Source organism: Drosophila biarmipes, unplaced genomic scaffold (genome assembly GCF_025231255.1).
Source record: "Drosophila biarmipes strain raj3 unplaced genomic scaffold, RU_DBia_V1.1 ptg000007l, whole genome shotgun sequence".
NCBI classification, from domain to species: Eukaryota; Metazoa; Arthropoda; class Insecta; order Diptera; family Drosophilidae; genus Drosophila; species Drosophila biarmipes.
In genome coordinates this window covers 136,268-158,474 of record NW_026114528.1, presented here as the reverse complement: position 1 = coordinate 158,474, position 22,207 = coordinate 136,268, and the positions used below count along the sequence as shown (strand labels likewise).

The 22,207-nt window shown below is 36.0% G+C and overlaps 2 protein-coding genes across 4 annotated transcripts in view; both read left to right on the top strand.

Annotated features, from left to right (window-relative positions):
* Nucleotides 1-5,481, top strand: part of LOC127011732 (protein GVQW3-like) — a 33,396-nt gene extending 27,915 nt beyond the window's left edge. The window contains exon 2 of the mRNA XM_050889805.1: nt 4,297-5,481. Within this exon, the coding sequence (XP_050745762.1) occupies nt 4,297-4,834 (538 nt within the window). The 3' untranslated portion in view covers nt 4,835-5,481. The remainder of the gene's footprint in view (nt 1-4,296) is intronic.
* LOC108021920 (UDP-N-acetylglucosamine--peptide N-acetylglucosaminyltransferase 110 kDa subunit) overlaps nt 1-22,207 on the top strand; it is a 145,063-nt gene that overhangs the window by 60,966 nt on the left and 61,890 nt on the right. For all 3 annotated transcript variants that reach the window (XM_044092650.1, XM_050889795.1, XM_050889794.1), the window contains exons 4-6: nt 8,403-8,586; nt 8,642-8,710; nt 9,090-9,286. In XM_044092650.1, the coding sequence (XP_043948585.1) occupies nt 8,403-8,586; nt 8,642-8,710; nt 9,090-9,286 (450 nt within the window). The remainder of the gene's footprint in view (nt 1-8,402; nt 8,587-8,641; nt 8,711-9,089; nt 9,287-22,207) is intronic.

The following is a 22,207-nucleotide window of genomic DNA, read 5'->3' as shown; positions in this document are numbered from 1 at the left end:
TATATTCCCAATATTATAAGATAATATGTCAAAAAGCACCAAAGCTATAATTTGTTTCACATTATTTCCCACCAATTATCCGATCGTTCCTATGACAGCTATATGATAAAGTCGTCCGATTTTAATAAAATGTAATTCGAAATTCAGAACTAATTTAAAAATGTTATTTTCAAGCTTACAAGATTATATGTTAAAAAACACAAAAGATATCATTTTTAATTCATGTTTTCCTTCTAATTTTTCGATTGTTCCTATGGGAGCTATATGATATAGTCGTCCGATTTGTTAAAATTTAATTCGAAATTCAAAACCAAATAAAAAATGTTATTTCCAAGCTCAGAAAGGCAAATGTTAAAAAACACCAAAGATATAATTTTTTTAAAAATTTTTTCCGGATAGTTACTATGGGTGCTATAAGATATAGTTGTCCGATCCGGCTGGGAAAGACTTTTGGGAAAGTTTCAGCCCGATAGCTTTAAAACCATGAGACTAGTTTGCGTAGAAACGGACGGACAGACGGGCGGACAGACGGACGGACAGACGGACATGGCTAGACTCGTCTAGTGACGCTGATCAAGAATATATATACTTTATTGGGTCAGAAACGTCTTCACTGTGTTGAAAACTTCTGACTGAAATCAATATACCCTCTGCAAGGGTATACAAAAATAATGCAACCGCCGGCGGCTATTGTAAGAGGCGCTCGCCTCACGATATAAGATTACAGATAAAGGCGAGCCGACGAGAGAGGCTCAAAAGCTCTGGCGTGTAACAGCTTTTAGTACAGTGGGTAGTACACACAGTTTCGGCAAAACAAACATTAGCCAATGGCATTTATTATTAATGAATTTTGTTTAGGTTCTGCTTCGAACATATATATTATTATTGTATATGTAATTTTGAAACTACATTTTCTTTTTAATAAATAAAATTCAGTTCCATCATTTTGGGAATCTGGAAAACTGGCATCAGTTGCATGTTATTATCTCAGCTCGTTCGGCATGGTATTCAACTGCGTTTTTCTTAATAATGCAAGACGGGTGACTCAACAATTAAAATTTTAACAAACCGATTTTTTTTTATATTTGGAATCTTACTGCTGGAAGAAATAATTTTTAAAATTTATTTATATTTTTATATTGATAATAATAATAAATAAAATAAGAAAGAAAGAATAAAATTACATTAGTCGGATAAAACGTAACAGCAATATAATAAAAAAAAGTGTATGTATGTTGGATCTTCAATATGCTTGGGTTTGGCTGTACGATTTTAATAAAGCGTATCAAATGTAAAAATTAAGAAAATGTATTTATTATGGATCTTCAATATGCTTGGGTTTGGCTGTACGATTTTAATAAAGCGTATCAAATGTAAAAATTAAGAAAATGTATTTATTTAATAGATCGCATTTCGTCACATAAGTTTATTTCAGAACTTTTGTTGGCTGTAGGTTACCTGGTTAAGAAAAGTCTTGCTTGATTAGCTACACATTAGGTTTTTTTTTGTCAAAAACCATGCAAACATTTTCTATCGCCGAAGATAAAAACTATCGTCCGTGATCACGCGTTCGGATCGCAACTCCCGCAGGGAAGAATATTGCCACTTCGCTGAAGTGTCTCCAAGAAGTGCCACCGAATTGCATATTTTTCAGAAATAAAAAGGTAAAGCGTCTTTCTTTTTTCACAAAGTTTTGGTTTTTAAAGTCTGAGAAGTTACTTTTTTGCGACCGGTGCGACCTGAATACGCAGTGCACCAAATCTTCGACTGTCCCAAATTTACCATCGTCTTAGAAGAATTTAAAATATTTAAATATTACAGAAACGTGAACCAATTGCTTCAAGCAACGGAAGTTGGTAATGTTTATAAAGAGCGTAAATTGGCAGAACATAAGGGAATTGGTACTACTTTCAATGATTTTCTTAAATAAAAGAGAGAAACGACAATAAAAGAAATTAAAAAAAGGAAGGACAAGAAAAATACACAAAAAAGCGGAGAAAATCAAATAACAAAAGCTAAACTAAAAAATAAACAAAAAACGGAAAATTTTCAATTTAAAAAAGAAATGGAAAACAAAAAAAAAGTGTTGTGTGCAAGGGGTATTATGTCAACCCAAACACCTTCCATGGACTGTTTTTTCGGAGAAAAAATATGTCACATTTTCAAAGTGGGCCTGACACAAAAACGACCTCATGGTATTTCTACATGTCTACCTGAGCGTATAAATTATTGAGTGTGAGGGAAGGGGAAACGGTCGATGTGGAGTCTCTTGCAGTTGTCTTCAATGTTTGGTAGCCGGTTGGCTGTACTGCTCCTATGCTGAGATAGAATGACTAGGGTGGAAGGGGGAACTGTCCTTCGATACCGCTGGCCTAGAGACTCAGTCAGTATATTTGTAAGTAAAAGATTTAACGGCTAAGTGCCGGATATTCATTAGCAGCAGCTGGTGCTCTGAATTTATTAAATACACAACATGAACTGAACTTAAGATCTAACAAAAGCTCATGCATGACCGGATGCCCGTGACAGACCGCTGACCATGCACACTTTAAAGAAGTCATACGATTGCTGTCAGCCCATGAGACAAAGCCACGGCCCTTAATGACACAAAATGTTGGCTCATAGTGAATATGAATTGACCTGCTCAGCCAAGGCTGGGAGTTGGTTGTTAACTACGCCCCCCTTAAATTGGACGCCAATTCGTCGATGGACTTTCGTAATTGGGATGCTTCTTGTTCGCGCCTGCAGTGTTGTTGGAGCAGGACCAAGCCACATAGCGTTAGGCTGATGGCGACAATCGCGGCGAATCAGATCCTTGGTGCACCTCCCGCCGACACGTCATCTCTGAGCTCCTGGATGAGACGCAGGTTGTGCTCGTTCATCCGCTGTAGTAGTGTAGTAGTACTTAGTATGTGATCATGTCCCGTGATGTTAATTAAGGGAAAGGCCGCAATTCCCGGGCTCTTGTTCACAGAGTAATTGAGGTTCAAATACACGGAGTCGTTGATCACCGCCTTTCTATCGAAGGTAATAAGGTGGGTCTCAATTATGGTTGTTGTGCGACCGTCATCGATGGTAATCCTCGTAAGTTTCTCGTTGACGATTATTACTCCGTCGTCCACGATAGTAAGGGGTTCTAGATTGCTGGGCCGCATCCGGCATGTATCCGCCCCGCCTGCATGTCGTGAGACGCCTTTTTGCACAATCAGAGACTGTTAGGATTCCGTCATCGCATTCCGCCACGATGTTGTCTTCAATTTGTAGTATAGTATGGTAGTGTGCGACAGGGAAGAGCAGGATTTTTTTTTACAAATAAGCTTAACTCTAGGATACTGCACAATAACATGGATAAAAACATTAGATTGAAAAATTGTAATCTTAGATACATCCATAAGACTAACTATGGGGACCTCTGTGAGCTGTTCGTCGAAGATAGATTTAAGGTCGTTGTGATTAATAACGTTGTTATTGGCGAGGGTGATTGTGAGCATGCAATTTTTGTATTTCTGAAATAAGGAAAGACTAGTTTGCCTAAAAACGGACAGACGGACATGGCATGCTGATCTAGAAAATATATACGTTATGTGGTCGGAAAGGTCTCCTTTACTGCGTTGCAAACTTATGATTGAAACCTTCTTACCCTGTTACTGAGAGAATTGGAGTGCAAGGTTGCACACTGCACAAAAGCGCCATCTATCGTTCATTCCTAGTTCCTTAACACTTTCAATATCTGGGGTGGTAAAAAAAATGTCGTACACAGCCGACTTCCTGCATAAATATATGTCTATCATTCTAGCCATATATTTTATTTGTTTATTTATATTATTGTTTGGTTATAATTTTTAATCGAATAGTCGGATTTAAAATGTTTGGCATTTTAATGGGTACTGATAATAAGAACTCTCCCTTATATTTTATGAAAAATGTGGGCGCTAGCCGGTTTTCAGGGCATACGTTGCGCAGCGCAGGAAACCCGAGAATTTTCATGCAATAACCCAACATTTTAGCCAGACTTACATGGCTAGATCGACTTGGCTGGTGATCCTGTTGAAGATATACGAGGTGTGTTCAAAAAGTAAGGCGACTTTTCAAATTTCGCGGGCAACATATTTTCGTTTATCGATTTTTTTTGTTTTGTTATGTTGGTACACTCTTCCCTAACATCTGTACCAAGTTTTAATTGAATCCCCTTTTTTGTTTAGTTGTGAGAGGCGTAAAGGTAACACGTTGTTTTGCGTGCTCAGCGATTTTTTGCTATCGAAAAATATGGATCAAAGATTTGCATCAAATTTTTAGGTGCTCCGAAACACTTGAAATGTTGACAGTGGCATACGGTGAAACTGTTCTGAGTAAAAAAAATGTTTACAAGTGGTACAAACTCTTCCAAGATGGCCGGGAAGATGCCAATGACGAGCCTCGCTCTGGACGCCAAAGCACGTCAACAACTGATGAAAACGTTCAAGCAGTGAAGAAAATTGTTTTGGAAAATCGTCGAATCACTATCAGAGAAGTTGCTGAAGATGTCGGTATATCGCTTGTCTCGTGCCATAAAATTTTTTCAAACGTTTTGGGCATGAGTCGTGTGTCAGCGAAGTTTGTTCCAAAACTGCTGAATTTTGACCAAAAGAACCGTCGCATGAGCATCGCTCAAGAGCTGTTGGATGACGTCAACGACGACCCAGATTTACTCATTTACACTGGTGACGAATCATGGGTATATGGTTATGATGTCGAAACCAAAACCCAATCGTCACAATGGAAGAGCCCAGGTGAGCCAAGACCGAAAAAAGCACGCCAAGTTCGATCAATTTTGACCAAAAGAACCGTCGCATGAGCATCGCTCAAGAGCTGTTGGATGACGTCAACGACGACCCAGATTTACTCATTTACACTGGTGACGAATCATGGGTATATGGTTATGATGTCGAAACCAAAACCCAATCGTCACAATGGAAGAGCCCAGGTGAGCCAAGACCGAAAAAAGCACGCCAAGTTCGATCAAATGTCAATGTTTTGATCACTCTATTCTTCGATTACCATGGCATGGTGCATCAGGAGTTCTTACCATATGGTCGTACGGTCAAAAAACAGTATTATCTGGAAGTTATGCGCCGTTTGCGAGAAGCAATACGAAAGAAATGTCCAGAATTGTGGAAAAACAATTCATGGCTTTTGCATCACGATAATGCGCCTGCTCACTCATCTTTGCTTATGAGAGATTTTTTGGCCAAAAACAACACCACAATAATGCCTCAGCCACCATATTCACCGGATTTGGCCCCATGTGACTTTTTCTTGTTCCCAAAACTAAAGAGACCTATGAAAGGACGGAGATTTGCAGCGATTGAAGAGATAAAGACTGCATCGCTGGAAGAGCTCAAGGCTATACCGAAAAGTGCTAATGGGAAGTGCTTTGAGGATTGGAAAAACCGTTGGCATAAGTGTATTGTATCTGAGGGGGATTACTTTGAAGGGGACAACATTAATATTGATAAATAAATTAATAGTTTTTCTTTTCACCTTACTTTTTTAGCACACCTCTTATATACTTTATGGAGTCGAGTCAACGAATCAAGTATACGCTTTCGTTCTACGGGTATAATAGCGAAGCTAAAATTATTATACCCGTACTCGTAGGGTATACTAGATTCGTCAAAAAGTATGTAGCAGGTAAAAGGAAGCGTTTCTGACCCCATAAAGTATATATATTCTTGATCAGGATCACGAGCGTTAGAGTTAGAATATTCATACTTGGCATGCAGATTCCTGGGCTTACTACGTAGCGCAAGTTTGTTTCAGCTGGGTGCCCCGCCCACTGCCAGGCCCACAATCCGCGAATGTATGTAGCGCCTACAGTTTTTATAATTGAACCAAAATTTTATCTGAAATGTATTTGTCTCATCAATACCTATCGGCCAAAACGCTTGAATAACATCTAATGAAATAGCCTGTAGGTGGCGCCCTAAAATATCCCTTTGCTGCTTATATATATTCATTATCCTTTTGCTCCCTTAAGGTGGGTAACGCTTGTTAAACCCTTGCAGATGGTATAATGATTTCAGTCAGAAGTTTGCAAAGCAGTTAAAGAGACGTTTCTGTATTCTTGATCTAGACGAGACGATCTAGCCATGTCCATCCGTTTGTCCGCCCGGCCCTCTGTCCGTCCGTTTCTACGCAAACTAGTCTCTCAGTTTTAAAGCTATCGGGCTGAAACTTTCCCAAAAGTCTTCTTTCTATTGCAGGTAGTATATAAGTCGGAACCAGCCGGATCGGACAACTATATCTTATAGCTCCCATAGGAACTATCAAGGAAAAAATTTTAAAAAAAATTATATCTTTCGTGCTTTTTAACATATACATTTCTAAGCTTGGATATAACATTTTTTAATTAATTCTGAATTTCGAATTAAATTTTATCAAAATCCGACGACTGTATAGATTCCATAGGAACAATCGGAAAATTAGTGGTAAAATAATATTGAAAAATTATATCTTCGGTGTTTTTAAACTTATAACCCCCTACGCTTGGAAATAACATTTTTTATTGGGTTTTGAATTTCGAATAAAATTTTATCAAAATCGGATGACTATACTGTTGCCATAGGAACGATCGGAAAATTAGTCGGAAAACATGAAATGAAAATTATACCTTTGGTGTTTTTTAACATATAACCTTATAAGCTTGAAAATAACATTTTTTAATTAGTTCTGAGATTAGAATTAAATTTTATTAAAATCGGACGACTATATCATAATGGAACGTTCGGATAATTGGTGGGAAATAATGTGAAACAAATTATAGCTTTGGGGCTTTTTGACATATTATCTTATAATATTGGGAATATACATTTTTATATTTTTAAGAATTTCGAATTCAATTTAATAAAAATATTGATTATTTTTTATAACTGCAAGGGTATACAAACTTCGGCATGCCAAAGTTAACTTTCGTTCTTGTTTTTTGTAATGTACGGAAAGTTTGGTTTTATGGAACGTTGATTGAAGTAATCTGAGGCCCGTGAACTCGACGATTAAGCTACAACATGTTATGAGAGCCCTATTAAGGGCCTCAGGAATACAAATTTTAAACGAAGGTATTTTACGTCTCTGCTTAAACTGTTGAATAAATATTCCATACAATAACTGTAATTCAACAGAAAACATAAATAACACAATCGAATTTAAATGAAATAATAAGTAATGTATGAATACTGAATGAAAACTTAATGTAAGCAACTCGTGGAAAAATAGTTTATGTTATAGTTTTTTTTATAGTTCGTCAAATCTGAAATTTTAAAAATATAAAGAAAAATTTTACTTTAATTCAGAGCTTGTAAAATACGGATTTTCTGCAATGCTGCTTGCAGAGGGTATAATGATTTCAGTCAGAAGTTTGCAACGCAGTCAAGGAGACGTTTCCGAGCCCATAAAGTTTATATATTCATGATTAGCGTCAATAGACGAGTCACTAGCCATGTCCGATCTAGTCCGTCTGTCCGTCCGTATCTACGCAAACTAGTCTCTCAGTTTTAAAGCTATCGGGATGAAAATAAACCAAAAGTCTTCTTTCTATTGCAGGTAGTATATAAGTCGGAACCAGCCGGATCGGCTGGTAAAAAATATATCTTTGGTGTTTTTTAACATATAACCTCTTACGCTTGGAAATAACATTTTTTTATTAGTTTTGAATGAAAAATCGGACAACTATATCATATAGCTGCTATAGGAACGATCGGAAAATTGGTGGGAAAATAATATGAAGCTAATTATAGCTTTGTGGCTTTTTGACATATTATCTTTTAATATTGGGTATATAACTTTTTATAATTTTAAGAATTTCGGATTCAATTTAATAAAAATCGGACTACTCTAACTTATAGATGTAAAAAAAATGGTCTGAAAAAAGAATAAATTAATTTTTGTTTATTATCACTGAAGTCAGCAACAATCCTTTAAAATTTCACATGGTGTTACTAAAGTTGATTATTTCTTATAACTGCAAGGGCATACAAACTTTGGCTTGCCGAAGTTAAGTTCGTTTCTTCTTTTTAATTATTTTCTTATCAGTTATTCGATCGGTATAGATCGACTATCTTCTCGACTAGTGATGCTGATAAGGAATATATTATTTATGGAAACATCTCCTTCGCTGCGATCTTAATCTTCTAAAAGGGTTTTAAAATGCAACAAATTTGTAGTATAAATTTAGACATTTGGACCAGTCGATCAAACAATCATCTTAATCGAAGCAACGATTTAATTTTGAGAAGTTACTAGATCTTAATGTTTAAATGTGGATGGTCATTACGTTTATACCGCTAATTATTTTTTTTTTAAATATATTTTGAGATAATTTTGTTTTCTACTGACAAGTACTTTATTAATAATATTTATTATTTCAGTAATTTGGGAAATGTTTATAAAGAGCGTGGACAATTGCAAGAAGCTTTAGACAACTATCGAAGAGCAGTCCGCCTAAAGCCTGACTTTATTGATGGATACATAAACTTGGCTGCTGCTTTAGTAGCTGCACGAGATATGGAGTCTGCTGTTCAAGCATATATAACAGCGTTACAATATAATCCCGTAAGATTTATATTCTATTTAATTAAAATAACAATTACAATATATTTTTATTTAGGAGCTGTATTGCGTGCGAAGCGACCTAGGAAATCTGCTAAAGGCCCTTGGTCGTTTGGAAGAAGCTAAAGTATGTACAATAGCAACACAACAGAACGCTAGTAAAATCTTTGAAAATGTATATCAAAATGATAACTGATTATTGATGGAGAAGTTATCAAACATCAAGTTTGTTTTGCTGACCTCACATACGTACTATTTTTACGCTCCATTTTTACTGTTCATGATGCATGACTTTTTCTATCATGATTAGTAATCATGTGCGTTCAGCAGAACTATTGTATACACTTTATCAGTGATCAGGTATACTGTTGTTCTGCTGAACACAGTCAATGTAATTCCAAAATTCCTTATTTTTGTGTTCTTAAAGAAAAATCAGACGTTGTACAAAGTACTTCAATTAGTTAAGATGCACAATGAATTAATTTAATTTTAATATTTTTATGTAGGCATGTTACCTAAAAGCAATTGAAACATGTCCTGGCTTCGCAGTTGCATGGAGTAATTTAGGATGCGTGTTTAACGCTCAGGGAGAAATTTGGTTGGCAATTCATCACTTTGAAAAAGCTGTAACTCTGGATCCCAATTTTTTGGACGCATATATTAATTTGGGAAATGTTTTAAAGGAGGCAAGAATATTTGACAGGTAAGAACGCCGCTTCTTTTATTATAATAAAAAGTTAAAATTTGGTTAAGAACCGTCGTTCTTACAACATTAACAACAAAAAAGGAAGGAATTTGGCACGGCGGTGTACGTAAAAGGTATTTTTATTTTTGGACAACTAAAAGCAAATCAAAAAAAAAATTTAAGGATGATGTTCTCGTCCGATAGTTCTCCGATCCGGCTCGTTCCGGCTTTTACCTGTTCGAGTAGAAATACAACCTTTGTGTGTGTATAAAAGGACAGTCAGCTGGACAGACGACTGAAATCATCATAAAAGAGCAAAACATCCTCGATAGACCGCGAACTCTTAAGTAACTCAAACATAAGAAAAATCAGAGGGGTCAACTCCCTTTTTGATTCTTTTTTTTACAAATTTTAAATTTGTGTTTTAAAAGTACAATAAGCCTATTTACGACATGTGAAGAGCATATGGAAGCTTATATAACACATTTTGGAAGCTTATATAAGAGGTAAAGAAAGCTTTTCCGACCCTATAAAATAAACATAATCATGATAAGAGTCAATCTAGCCAATGTCTGTGCGAACGCAGTAAATTGTAAAAGCTTCGTCAATTCGCTGCTTGGCTATTTCTTTTTCCTTTCGGCTCCTTGAAAAACAGGTGCATTATTTGAAAAATCTTTTAAGCCTCAGATGATAAGCGCGAACAAACATCCGATTAAGGCTTTATGTTTTTTTACGTACATGGTATTCGTCGGTAAGAACAAGAAAAGGATCAGATCAATATCTAAGGGTTGTTAGCCAAACAGACATCGAAAGTCTTTATATTTAGAGGAATCCGAAGGACGTTTGTGGAATAAGACTTAAGATTAGGATTAGAGATAAACGAACCTGCTATTATACGCTACAATACCTGCTACAATACGCAAGAACAGCACGTTGAAAGAAATTTTAAAGAGGAAACGGTGTCGTCAAAAGCAGCCAACGCAGTTTTTATAAACGAACAGAGTTTGAGAGGAACAAAAATCTGCGAGCGGAGACAGCAAAAAATGGCAATATTTCTAGGCCTTAAAATGGTCCTCAAAACACTTAACTCAGTATAAAACATATTAGCAATAAGTAACAACGAAAATTCACTTTAAAAGCAATGTGTTTTAATAAAGCCCAAATTAAGAAGTTATGCGCGGCAAAGAAAGTGTTACTCATTCTGTCAGCCTAGGATGCCGAATAATAATAATGAATGAAATGAGATCTCAAAACTTGCTCGACGCAAATTTATTTCAGCAGGGTGCCATGCCCACTCTTCTGCCAACAAAAGGCCAAGCGCAAATATCTAAAAAAAATTAACTTTACTTTGTTAAGTTAATTTATCATCAATTAATAAGCAATCTAGTCGCTCTGGAGTGGAATTCGTGTATTAAAAAATGTATATTAAAAGAAGAGGTTTCAGAGAATCGTCTTTTAAATTTTATCTTTTTTTAATTTAAAAATATATAATAAAAACAAGAAAGGAAGTTAACTTCGGCAAGCCGAAGTTAAGCCCGAAGCCCAGGAATCTGCATGTTTGAATGTTCTTGCTCTTATAGTTTCTTAGATCTCAGCGTTCTTACGGACGGACGGACAGACGGACATGCCTAGATCGACTCGGCTTGTTATCCAGATCAAGAATATACATACTTGGAGTTGGTATACAAACTTCGGCTTGCCTTCTGCCTTTTTAGTTTTAATTAAATTTTTTGATTTCCTTATGTGCCTATTTCCTGACTAAAAATTTAATTACAACAAAAAAGGAAGTTAACTTTGGCAAGCCGAAGTTTGTATACCCCTGCAGTTAAAAAAAATTATCAACGTTAATAACATCATGTTAAATTTGTAAGGATTGTTGTTAGCTTCAGTGATCTAAAAAAAAATATTTCATTATTTCTCTGACCGTTTTTTGTCAGGTATATGTTAGAATCTTCAGATTTTTATTTTACATTAACTGGTTGATCTGAGCGGCTAGTGTAACTGCACGGAAGGTGGGTAAAACGGTTTTATCAATGCTGCTTAGAAATACAAAAAAAGGATTGGTAAAGTTTCATCCCGATATCTTTTAAATAAAGCGAGCTATTAATATTGGCCAACAAAAGTGGTCAAATAGCCCATAGTGCACAGTGATCTATGAGCACACAATATTATTCCAGTTCATCAATTTGGAACACCATGAAACAAACGATTAAGTGAAGAGTATAACAATGAAAAACTGCACCGCAATATTCATGGATATAACTCAAGATTCCGTTTAAGTATGGCTTGATTGCCTAATGAGTCGTATCTCTAAAATAGATTCTTTGCATTATATTATCGAAGCTGGATCTCGCCAAGGAAGCACACACAGTGGATATTCATACAATCGAGCAAACAACATCCACGGTCGCTCACGACCATCAAAAGCTAAGCTAGCTATATCCTAATATTATAATAAACAAAAATGTTAACACACAACGTCTCAACAAGCAAATATGCCTATCATTGAATAGTGCGCAGATTCCTTAAGTCAACGAAGTTAGGTCCTGCTCTACAACTCCACTCTCAAGCATATCTGGAACTAGGGCAGCAACATAGACATTATACAGAGCGCACAATGGATAATCTTTCAAGCTACCAAAATGGTATATTTGCAACTAAGACACCCACGCGGACCTCGGCATTCTCGCTGTAGAAGATTAAATAGACAAACAAAAAGCGTCCTACAATGAAAATCTCTGCACTCAATCGTCGTGTTAAGTACTGCTCTAGTATCAGTGTTTTGAACTTGTTTTTGATTATAATTATTTATATAAAGTGGTGGTGGTGACTGTTCGTTTTTTCAGTTTCAATTAGGCTTCCATGGCAAGCTATGCCACGCATATCATTCCCCTTTCGCCTACTCATGGGACTTTAACATGCACTCCGCTATTGAAGAGGTTTTTGTCAAATAGTTCGAGAGCAAGGCAGGGCAAGCGGCTTATATCCTTATGAGGGTGGACACTAAGGTACCCAGATGAAATGGGCGAGAGGTATAATCCTCGATTATCAGGGCAAGGTATATAAAGGGGCATGCCAAGATGCCGATACCGTAGCCTTCTGAAAGAGGCTAGTGGGATCCCTTCAAGAAATGTAAGACTCATAATGGGTATTACAACTGAATACAGACGTGCAAGACTAAAAACCGTCCGACACCGACGCAGATCATCTTAAAGACACTTTGCAAGTGGCAAGCAGAGAACGTAAAGATTGTGCAATATGTCTGCCTTAGTTGCGACGGCAACGCCAAACATCAGTAGTACTTAAATAAACGCAGAGTTGATTTTTGATTTCAACCTCTTATTAAATCTCCTGGTGGGTAACATTAGAAAATGGCAAGGAGCTTTCTGATCCCACTCTTTTTTCGGACTGTGGGGAAGACCAAAAATTATGGCGAGTGCGGAAGAAACTCTTTTTCCAATCAGTAACCGAAACTGTTGGAATACGAACTGCGACCTCTATCTAAGCACCCTTGGCAAACTCATACCAACAACTTACCAAACCTTTGTAGGCTTGTAATTAACCAATCAGCGCAACCAGGTGGAATAGAAAACACCAGAACTCCATTCTGTATGGGATACATCAAGCGCTCGGTCAACTCATGGACTATCTCTAGCTAGAATACATGTAGGTGGCTCATTGCAGCCATTATAAAGTAACCTAACCTAAACTTCCGCCAGTGATAGTTAAGCAGACGCTAACAATTCCTTCTTGTACTAAACTAGTATGCGTCCGATTTTGATACTTGATAGACCTGATTGTAATAAGACTTCCAAAAATTACTTTGCGTCAATTGATTGTTATTGTTGTGATTCCATTGACTACAGTAGTTTATAGCCAGTACTATATGGATCAAAGCGTGGAGTGCGTTGTATTTTTTTTTTGTCTTCTGATTATGCTAGCCACGTGGTGGGTCAGTAGAACCTTGAGATGCATGGTGAGTTGATGTGATGTTAAGTTACCTGTTGACCTTCAGCAATAACAGTGTAATTGCTTTATATGTTGGATGTTGATGTTGTTCAACAACATTGGCTGCGAGCATTCTCACCTTCAATGAGAGTATTATTCTAGAAGATAATTCCTCACTACATGTTTCAATAAACTGCCATTTCCTTTTATATTGATATACACGGCAATTTTTCCGCTAACTTGAAGCTAATTTTGTCCAGAAAAACCGTAATAATTAGAAATCCTTAGTTTTGAGGTGTACTAATATGAAAGGAACAATCTTTTTGAAATGTGTAAAACAAATACAATTTCTAAAATGAACTATATCGGTAAGATTCTTAAAAAAATGTTTGTTCCTCAACAAGTTATTTTGTTCTTTGACCGCAAGTATTCTCTTGGAATTGCATAACTGGCCCATCTATCTTGCGCCCTAAGTCAGAGACTGTTAAATTTTTGTGGCTTCCAATAAATTTGTGTATGTATTTGGGCTGTGGTTTCAATAGGCTTGAATATATTATTTACTAACAGAATTTGCATTTTTTAGGATCTCACCTCGACATATTTTTGCTCCAACATATATGTAGGTTGCTATTTAAGTCTCTGTTCTGATTTTTTTATTTTCTGCTAATTTCTACGCCTAATATTGTGTGGCCTGGGGAAAAATGTATTTCCTGCTTTTGCCCTTATTGTGGTATTCAAAATCCGTTTTTTATTATTTTTCTATTTTCTCTTTGATGTCTTTTCTGTTTTTTTCAATATATTTTCTTGAACTCTGGACACTGCACTTCTAAACAATACGAGTATCTCTTAGGACATTCTTTTGTTAGTGAGTGGATCGATTAATAATAAAATAATAAATAATAATAAATGTCATGCTCCTTTTGACATTTTTTCGTATTTCGGATAGAGCTGAATGAAACCTCTACGTTACTTGTCGATGCATACGGAGCAGTAATGACCATTGTTATTTTAACCTCCTACGCTTGAAAATAACACTTCTTAAAAAGTTCTAAATTTCGAATTTAATTTTATCAAAATTGGACGACAATATCATAAAGCTGTCATGGGAACGGTCGGAAAATTTGTGGGAAAACAATATGAAACAAATTATAGATTTGGTGTTTTTTGACATATTATCTTATTTAAATATAAATTGTTATATTTTTAAGATTTCAAATTAAATTTAATACAAATTAAAGACTGTAACGTATTACTGTCAAAAAATCGGTCAGAGAAATAATAAAATCATTTTTTTTAATATCACTGAAGCTAGCAATAATCCTAATAAATTTAACATAAATTATTTCTTAACGTTTATTACTTCTTATAACTGCAAGAGTACAAAAACTTCGGCTTGCCGAAGTTAACTTCCTTTCTTGTTTTATTTTTATTATTTTAGACATCGTCGTCGCAGTCGATTCCGCAAGAATAGCCTTTGCTGTGGTTGTTTTTGGTTTTGCTGCCTTTGCTGTTAAATTAGGTGCTATTGCAGGAGTTGTAAGTGCACCAGGGGCCGAACTTGATGGTGGGGAGTTTTGCTTGCACTAAGAAGTACGCCTCGGAGTAGAAGTAACTGTGAGTATAATACGAGAACTACCTTCCCTTCGGCTCACGGAGCTTATAGCCGCTCTTTATTTGGTTTGTTCTCGTTAAGCTTTATAGCGTGGCACTTATTTATTATGATGAAATAAGTATGCACTTGTTTTTGTCATATAACTGATATTGTGAGCTTACAACACACTTTCATACGCGTTACTCGTATAGTAAAAAAGTATACTATATTCGTAGAAAAGAAGCAGCCGGAAGAATGCGTTGCCTACCCTATAAAGTATATATTGTCTTCATTAGGATCACTAGCCGAGTCGATCTAGCCATGTCCGTTTGCTGTATGAACACAAAGCAAGATAGTTTGCGCAGCGATAGTTTGTTTCAGTAGGGTGCCACACCCCTGCAGCTTTAATTAGAAACACAATTTTAATTCTAACGCCCACGAGCCGTCTAAATACTTATGCCAACCAATGTATTAAATAATTACATCTTTATGTGAGGCGATTATAAATTTCGATATGTCGAAAATTAGTAATTATTAAGGTTTTTCATGTTTATAAATTTCCTTCATAGTTTAATACAAGGTGCAGGACTTAATAAAAAAATAGTTAAAGTTTTTTCTCTTCCTCTTCAATTTTTTTATTCAAAATAGTCATCTCGCTTTTTGCACGGTCAAAAGCATCTAAAACGAGTGTTTTAGCTCGTTGGCCGGTATGGACGCCAAAATGCCGATGCTATTATTTTGAAAGGTCTCTACGTTTGCATAACTGTTCCCTTTTTGACAAAAGCATTTTTACGAAAAGAAAGTACTTAAAACTTATGTAGATCAACGAAAACTTAAGTTAAAACTTATCTGATTTTATTATTTTCAAAAAATATCAATTATTTTTCATAAAACCAATATTTTTTGCAGCGCACAATTTAAACACCATGCTGCTTCTCTTTTGATAACTTAAACTGAGTGCACCAAGCTTTTTACTTCTTTTATACCCGGTACTCGCAGAGTAACAAATGGAAGCGTTTCTGACCCCAGAAGCGTAGTCCCTGCAGCTTTTATGCCAGAAAAAAAAGTTTAACTGAAATGTGTTTGTCTCATCATACACAAACGGCTTAAACGCTTAAATCTGTCTGCCGCACACAAAACATTTACTGAAAAAGCGAGTAGGTGGCGCCCTAAAATATCGCTTTGCTGTTTATACGATTGTGGTCAGATAAGTACGAGTGCCAAAGTGCAGCTTCGGCGACACTTCTTGGAGGAACATTTTATTCCGACGGGAGTCACTTCCGCGATCCGAATGCCATATCGCTGAAGTCACTTCTGGAAGTTACTTAGAAGTGACTTAACAGACGCTTATAGAAGATACCAGAAGGGTCTTCCCCCATTGATAATCTTGGATAAAAAACTTGTTTTTACATGTTCTGCAATATTTTATATTTCTTTTTCCTATAAGGTCTTTGGGCGCTTGTAGACACGGTCCTTGGCATGGCGGAAATGCTGCTTAATAATTTTATTTATGTCCAGCTCCGTTGATTTGAAAAATGTAATAATAATTAATTTAAAATAAACTGAAACAACATTTTATTTACCCTTACAGAGGGTATTATGATGAAGTTTGCAACGCAGTGAAGGAGACGTTTCCAACCCCATAAAGTATATATATTCTTGATCAGCATCACTAGACAAGACGATCTAGCCATGTCCGTCCGTCTTTCTGCCGTTTCTACGTAAACTTGTCTCTCAGTTTTAAAGCTGAAACTTTCCCAAAAGTCTTCTTTCTATTGCAGGTAGTATATAAATCGGAACCAGTCGGATCGGATAACTATATCTTATACCATAGAAACTTGCGGGGAAAAAATTTTAAAAAAGTTATATCTTTGGTGTTTTTTTTTGCTTGGCTATTTCTTTTTCCTTTCGGCTCCTTGAAAAACAGGTGCATTATTTGAAAAATCTTTTAAGCCTCAGATGATAAGCGCGAACAAACATCCGATTAAGGCTTTATGTTTTTTTACGTACATGGTATTCGTCGGTAAGAACAAGAAAAGGATCAGATCAATATCTAAGGGTTGTTAGCCAAACAGACATCGAAAGTCTTTATATTTAGAGGAATCCGAAGGACGTTTGTGGAATAAGACTTAAGATTAGGATTAGAGATAAACGAACCTGCTATTCAATACGCAAGAACAGCACGTTGAAAGAAATTTTAAAGAGGAAACGGTGTCGTCAAAAGCAGCCAACGCAGTTTTTATAAACGAACAGAGTTTGAGAGGAACAAAAATCTGCGAGCGGAGACAGCAAAAAATGGCAATATTTCTCGGCCTTAAAATGGTCCTCAAAACACTTAACTCAGTATAAAACATATTAGCAATAAGTAACAACGAAAATTCACTTTAAAAGCAATGTGTTTTAATAAAGCCCAAATTAAGAAGTTATGCGCGGCAAAGAAAGTGTTACTCATTCTGTCAGCCTAGGATGCCGAATAATAATAATGAATGAAATGAGATCTCAAAACTTGCTCGACGCAAATTTATTTCAGCAGGGTGCCATGCCCACTCTTCTGCCAACAAAAGGCCAAGCGCAAATATCTAAAAAAAATTAACTTTACTTTGTTAAGTTAATTTATCATCAATTAATAAGCAATCTAGTCGCTCTGGAGTAGAATTCGTGTATTAAAAAATGTATATTAAAAGAAGAGGTTTCAGAGAATCGTCTTTTAAATTTTATCTTTTTTTAATTTAAAAATATATAATAAAAACAAGAAAGGAAGTTAACTTCGGCAAGCCGAAGTTAAGCCCGAAGCCCAGGAATCTGCATGTTTGAATGTTCTTGCTCTTATAGTTTCTTAGATCTCAGCGTTCTTACGGACGGACGGACAGACGGACATGCCTAGATCGACTCGGCTTGTTATCCAGATCAAGAATATACATACTTGGAGTTGGTATACAAACTTCGGCTTGCCTTCTGCCTTTTTAGTTTTAATTAAATTTTTTGATTTCCTTATGTGCCTATTTCCTGACTAAAAATTTAATTACAACAAAAAAGGAAGTTAACTTTGGCAAGCCGAAGTTTGTATACCCCTGCAGTTAAAAAAAATTATCAACGTTAATAACATCATGTTAAATTTGTAAGGATTGTTGTTAGCTTCAGTGATCTAAAAAAAAATATTTCATTATTTCTCTGACCGTTTTTTGTCAGGTATATGTTAGAATCTTCAGATTTTTATTTTACATTAACTGGTTGATCTGAGCGGCTAGTGTAACTGCACGGAAGGTGGGTAAAACGGTTTTATCAATGCTGCTTAGAAGTACAAAAAAAGGATTGGTAAAGTTTCATCCCGATATCTTTTAAATAAAGCGAGCTATTAATATTGGCCAACAAAAGTGGTCAAATAGCCCATAGTGCACAGTGATCTATGAGCACACAATATTATTCCAGTTCATCAATTTGGAACACCATGAAACAAACGATTAAGTGAAGAGTATAACAATGAAAAACTGCACCGCAATATTCATGGATATAACTCAAGATTCCGTTTAAGTATGGCTTGATTGCCTAATGAGTCGTATCTCTAAAATAGATTCTTTGCATTATATTATCGAAGCTGGATCTCGCCAAGGAAGCACACACAGTGGATATTCATACAATCGAGCAAACAACATCCACGGTCGCTCACGACCATCAAAAGCTAAGCTAGCTATATCCTAATATTATAATAAACAAAAATGTTAACACACAACGTCTCAACAAGCAAATATGCCTATCATTGAATAGTGCGCAGATTCCTTAAGTCAACGAAGTTAGGTCCTGCTCTACAACTCCACTCTCAAGCATATCTGGAACTAGGGCAGCAACATAGACATTATACAGAGCGCACAATGGATAATCTTTCAAGCTACCAAAATGGTATATTTGCAACTAAGACACCCACGCGGACCTCGGCATTCTCGCTGTAGAAGATTAAATAGACAAACAAAAAGCGTCCTACAATGAAAAACTCTGCACTCAATCGTCGTGTTAAGTACTGCTCTAGTATCAGTGTTTTGAACTTGTTTTTGATTATAATTATTTATATAAAGTGGTGGTGGTGACTGTTCGTTTTTTCAGTTTCAATTAGGCTTCCATGGCAAGCTATGCCACGCATATCATTCCCCTTTCGCCTACTCATGGGACTTTAACATGCACTCCGCTATTGAAGAGGTTTTTGTCAAATAGTTCGAGAGCAAGGCAGGGCAAGCGGCTTATATCCTTATGAGGGTGGACACTAAGGTACCCAGATGAAATGGGCGAGAGGTATAATCCTCGATTATCAGGGCAAGGTATATAAAGGGGCATGCCAAGATGCCGATACCGTAGCCTTCTGAAAGAGGCTAGTGGGATCCCTTCAAGAAATGTAAGACTCATAATGGGTATTACAACTGAATACAGACGTGCAAGACTAAAAACCGTCCGACACCGACGCAGATCATCTTAAAGACACTTTGCAAGTGGCAAGCAGAGAACGTAAAGATTGTGCAATATGTCTGCCTTAGTTGCGACGGCAACGCCAAACATCAGTAGTACTTAAATAAACGCAGAGTTGATTTTTGATTTCAACCTCTTATTAAATCTCCTGGTGGGTAACATTAGAAAATGGCAAGGAGCTTTCTGATCCCACTCTTTTTTCGGACTGTGGGGAAGACCAAAAATTATGGCGAGTGCGGAAGAAACTCTTTTTCCAATCAGTAACCGAAACTGTTGGAATACGAACTGCGACCTCTATCTAAGCACCCTTGGCAAACTCATACCAACAACTTACCAAACCTTTGTAGGCTTGTAATTAACCAATCAGCGCAACCAGGTGGAATAGAAAACACCAGAACTCCATTCTGTATGGGATACATCAAGCGCTCGGTCAACTCATGGACTATCTCTAGCTAGAATACATGTAGGTGGCTCATTGCAGCCATTATAAAGTAACCTAACCTAAACTTCCGCCAGTGATAGTTAAGCAGACGCTAACAATTCCTTCTTGTACTAAACTAGTATGCGTCCGATTTTGATACTTGATAGACCTGATTGTAATAAGACTTCCAAAAATTACTTTGCGTCAATTGATTGTTATTGTTGTGATTCCATTGACTACAGTAGTTTATAGCCAGTACTATATGGATCAAAGCGTGGAGTGCGTTGTATTTTTTTTTTGTCTTTTGATTATGCTAGCCACGTGGTGGGTCAGTAGAACCTTGAGATGCATGGTGAGTTGATGTGATGTTAACTTACCTGTTGACCTTCAGCAATAACAGTGTAATTGCTTTATATGTTGGATGTTGATGTTGTTCAACAACATTGGCTGCGAGCATTCTCACCTTCAATGAGAGTATTATTCTAGAAGATAATTCCTCACTACATGTTTCAATAAACTGCCATTTCCTTTTATATTGATATACACGGCAATTTTTCCGCTAACTTGAAGCTAATTTTGTCCAGAAAAACCGTAATAATTAGAAATCCTTAGTTTTGAGGTGTACTAATATGAAAGGAACAATCTTTTTGAAATGTGTAAAACAAATACAATTTCTAAAATGAACTATATCGGTAAGATTCTTAAAAAAATGTTTGTTCCTCAACAAGTTATTTTGTTCTTTGACCGCAAGTATTCTCTTGGAATTGCATAACTGGCCCATCTATCTTGCGCCCTAAGTCAGAGACTGTTAAATTTTTGTGGCTTCCAATAAATTTGTGTATGTATTTGGGCTGTGGTTTCAATAGGCTTGAATATATTATTTACTAACAGAATTTGCATTTTTTAGGATCTCACCTCGACATATTTTTGCTCCAACATATATGTAGGTTGCTATTTAAGTCTCTGTTCTGATTTTTTTATTTTCTGCTAATTTCTACGCCTAATATTGTGTGGCCTGGGGAAAAATGTATTTCCTGCTTTTGCCCTTATTGTGGTATTCAAAATCCGTTTTTTATTATTTTTCTATTTTCTCTTTGATGTCTTTTCTGTTTTTTTCAATATATTTTCTTGAACTCTGGACACTGCACTTCTAAACAATACGAGTATCTCTTAGGACATTCTTTTGTTAGTGAGTGGATCGATTAATAATAAAATAATAAATAATAATAAATGTCATGCTCCTTTTGACATTTTTTCGTATTTCGGATAGAGTTGAATGAAACCTCTACGTTACTTGTCGATGCATACGGAGCAGTAATGACCATTGTTATTTTAACCTCCTACGCTTGAAAATAACACTTCTTAAAAAGTTCTAAATTTCGAATTTAATTTTATCAAAATTGGACGACAATATCATAAAGCTGTCATGGGAACGGTCGGAAAATTTGTGGGAAAACAATATGAAACAAATTATAGATTTGGTGTTTTTTGACATATTATCTTATTGAAATATAAATTGTTATATTTTTAAGATTTCAAATTAAATTTAATACAAATTAAAGACTGTAACGTATTACTGTCAAAAAATCGGTCAGAGAAATAATAAAATCATTTTTTTTAATATCACTGAAGCTAGCAATAATCCTAATAAATTTAACATAAATTATTTCTAAACGTTTATTACTTCTTATAACTGCAAGAGTACAAAAACTTCGGCTTGCCGAAGTTAACTTCCTTTCTTGTTTTATTTTTATTATTTTAGACATCGTCGTCGCAGTCGATTCCGCAAGAATAGCCTTTGCTGTGGTTGTTTTTGGCTGCCTTTGCTGTTAAATTAGGTGCTATTGCAGAAGTTGTAAGTGCACCAGGGGCCGAACTTGATGGTGGGGAGTTTTGCTTGCACTAAGAAGTACGCCTCGGAGTAGAAGTAACTGTGAGTATAATACGAGAACTACCTTCCCTTCGGCTCACGGAGCTTATAGCCGCTCTTTATTTGGTTTGTTCTCGTTAAGCTTTATAGCGTGGCACTTATTTATTATGATGAAATAAGTATGCACTTGTTTTTGTCATATAACTGATATTGTGAGCTTACAACACACTTTCATACGCGTTACTCGTATAGTAAAAAAGTATACTATATTCGTAGAAAAGAAGCAGCCGGAAGAATGCGTTGCCTACCCTATAAAGTATATATTGTCTTCATTAGGATCACTAGCCGAGTCGATCTAGCCATGTCCGTTTGCTGTATGAACACAAAGCAAGATAGTTTGCGCAGCGATAGTTTGTTTCAGTAGGGTGCCACACCCCTGCAGCTTTAATTAGAAACACAATTTTAATTCTAACGCCCACGAGCCGTCTAAATACTTATGCCAACCAATGTATTAAATAATTACATCTTTATGTGAGGCGATTATAAATTTCGATATGTCGAAAATTAGTAATTATTAAGGTTTTTCATGTTTATAAATTTCCTTCATAGTTTAATACAAGGTGCAGGACTTAATAAAAAAATAGTTAAAGTTTT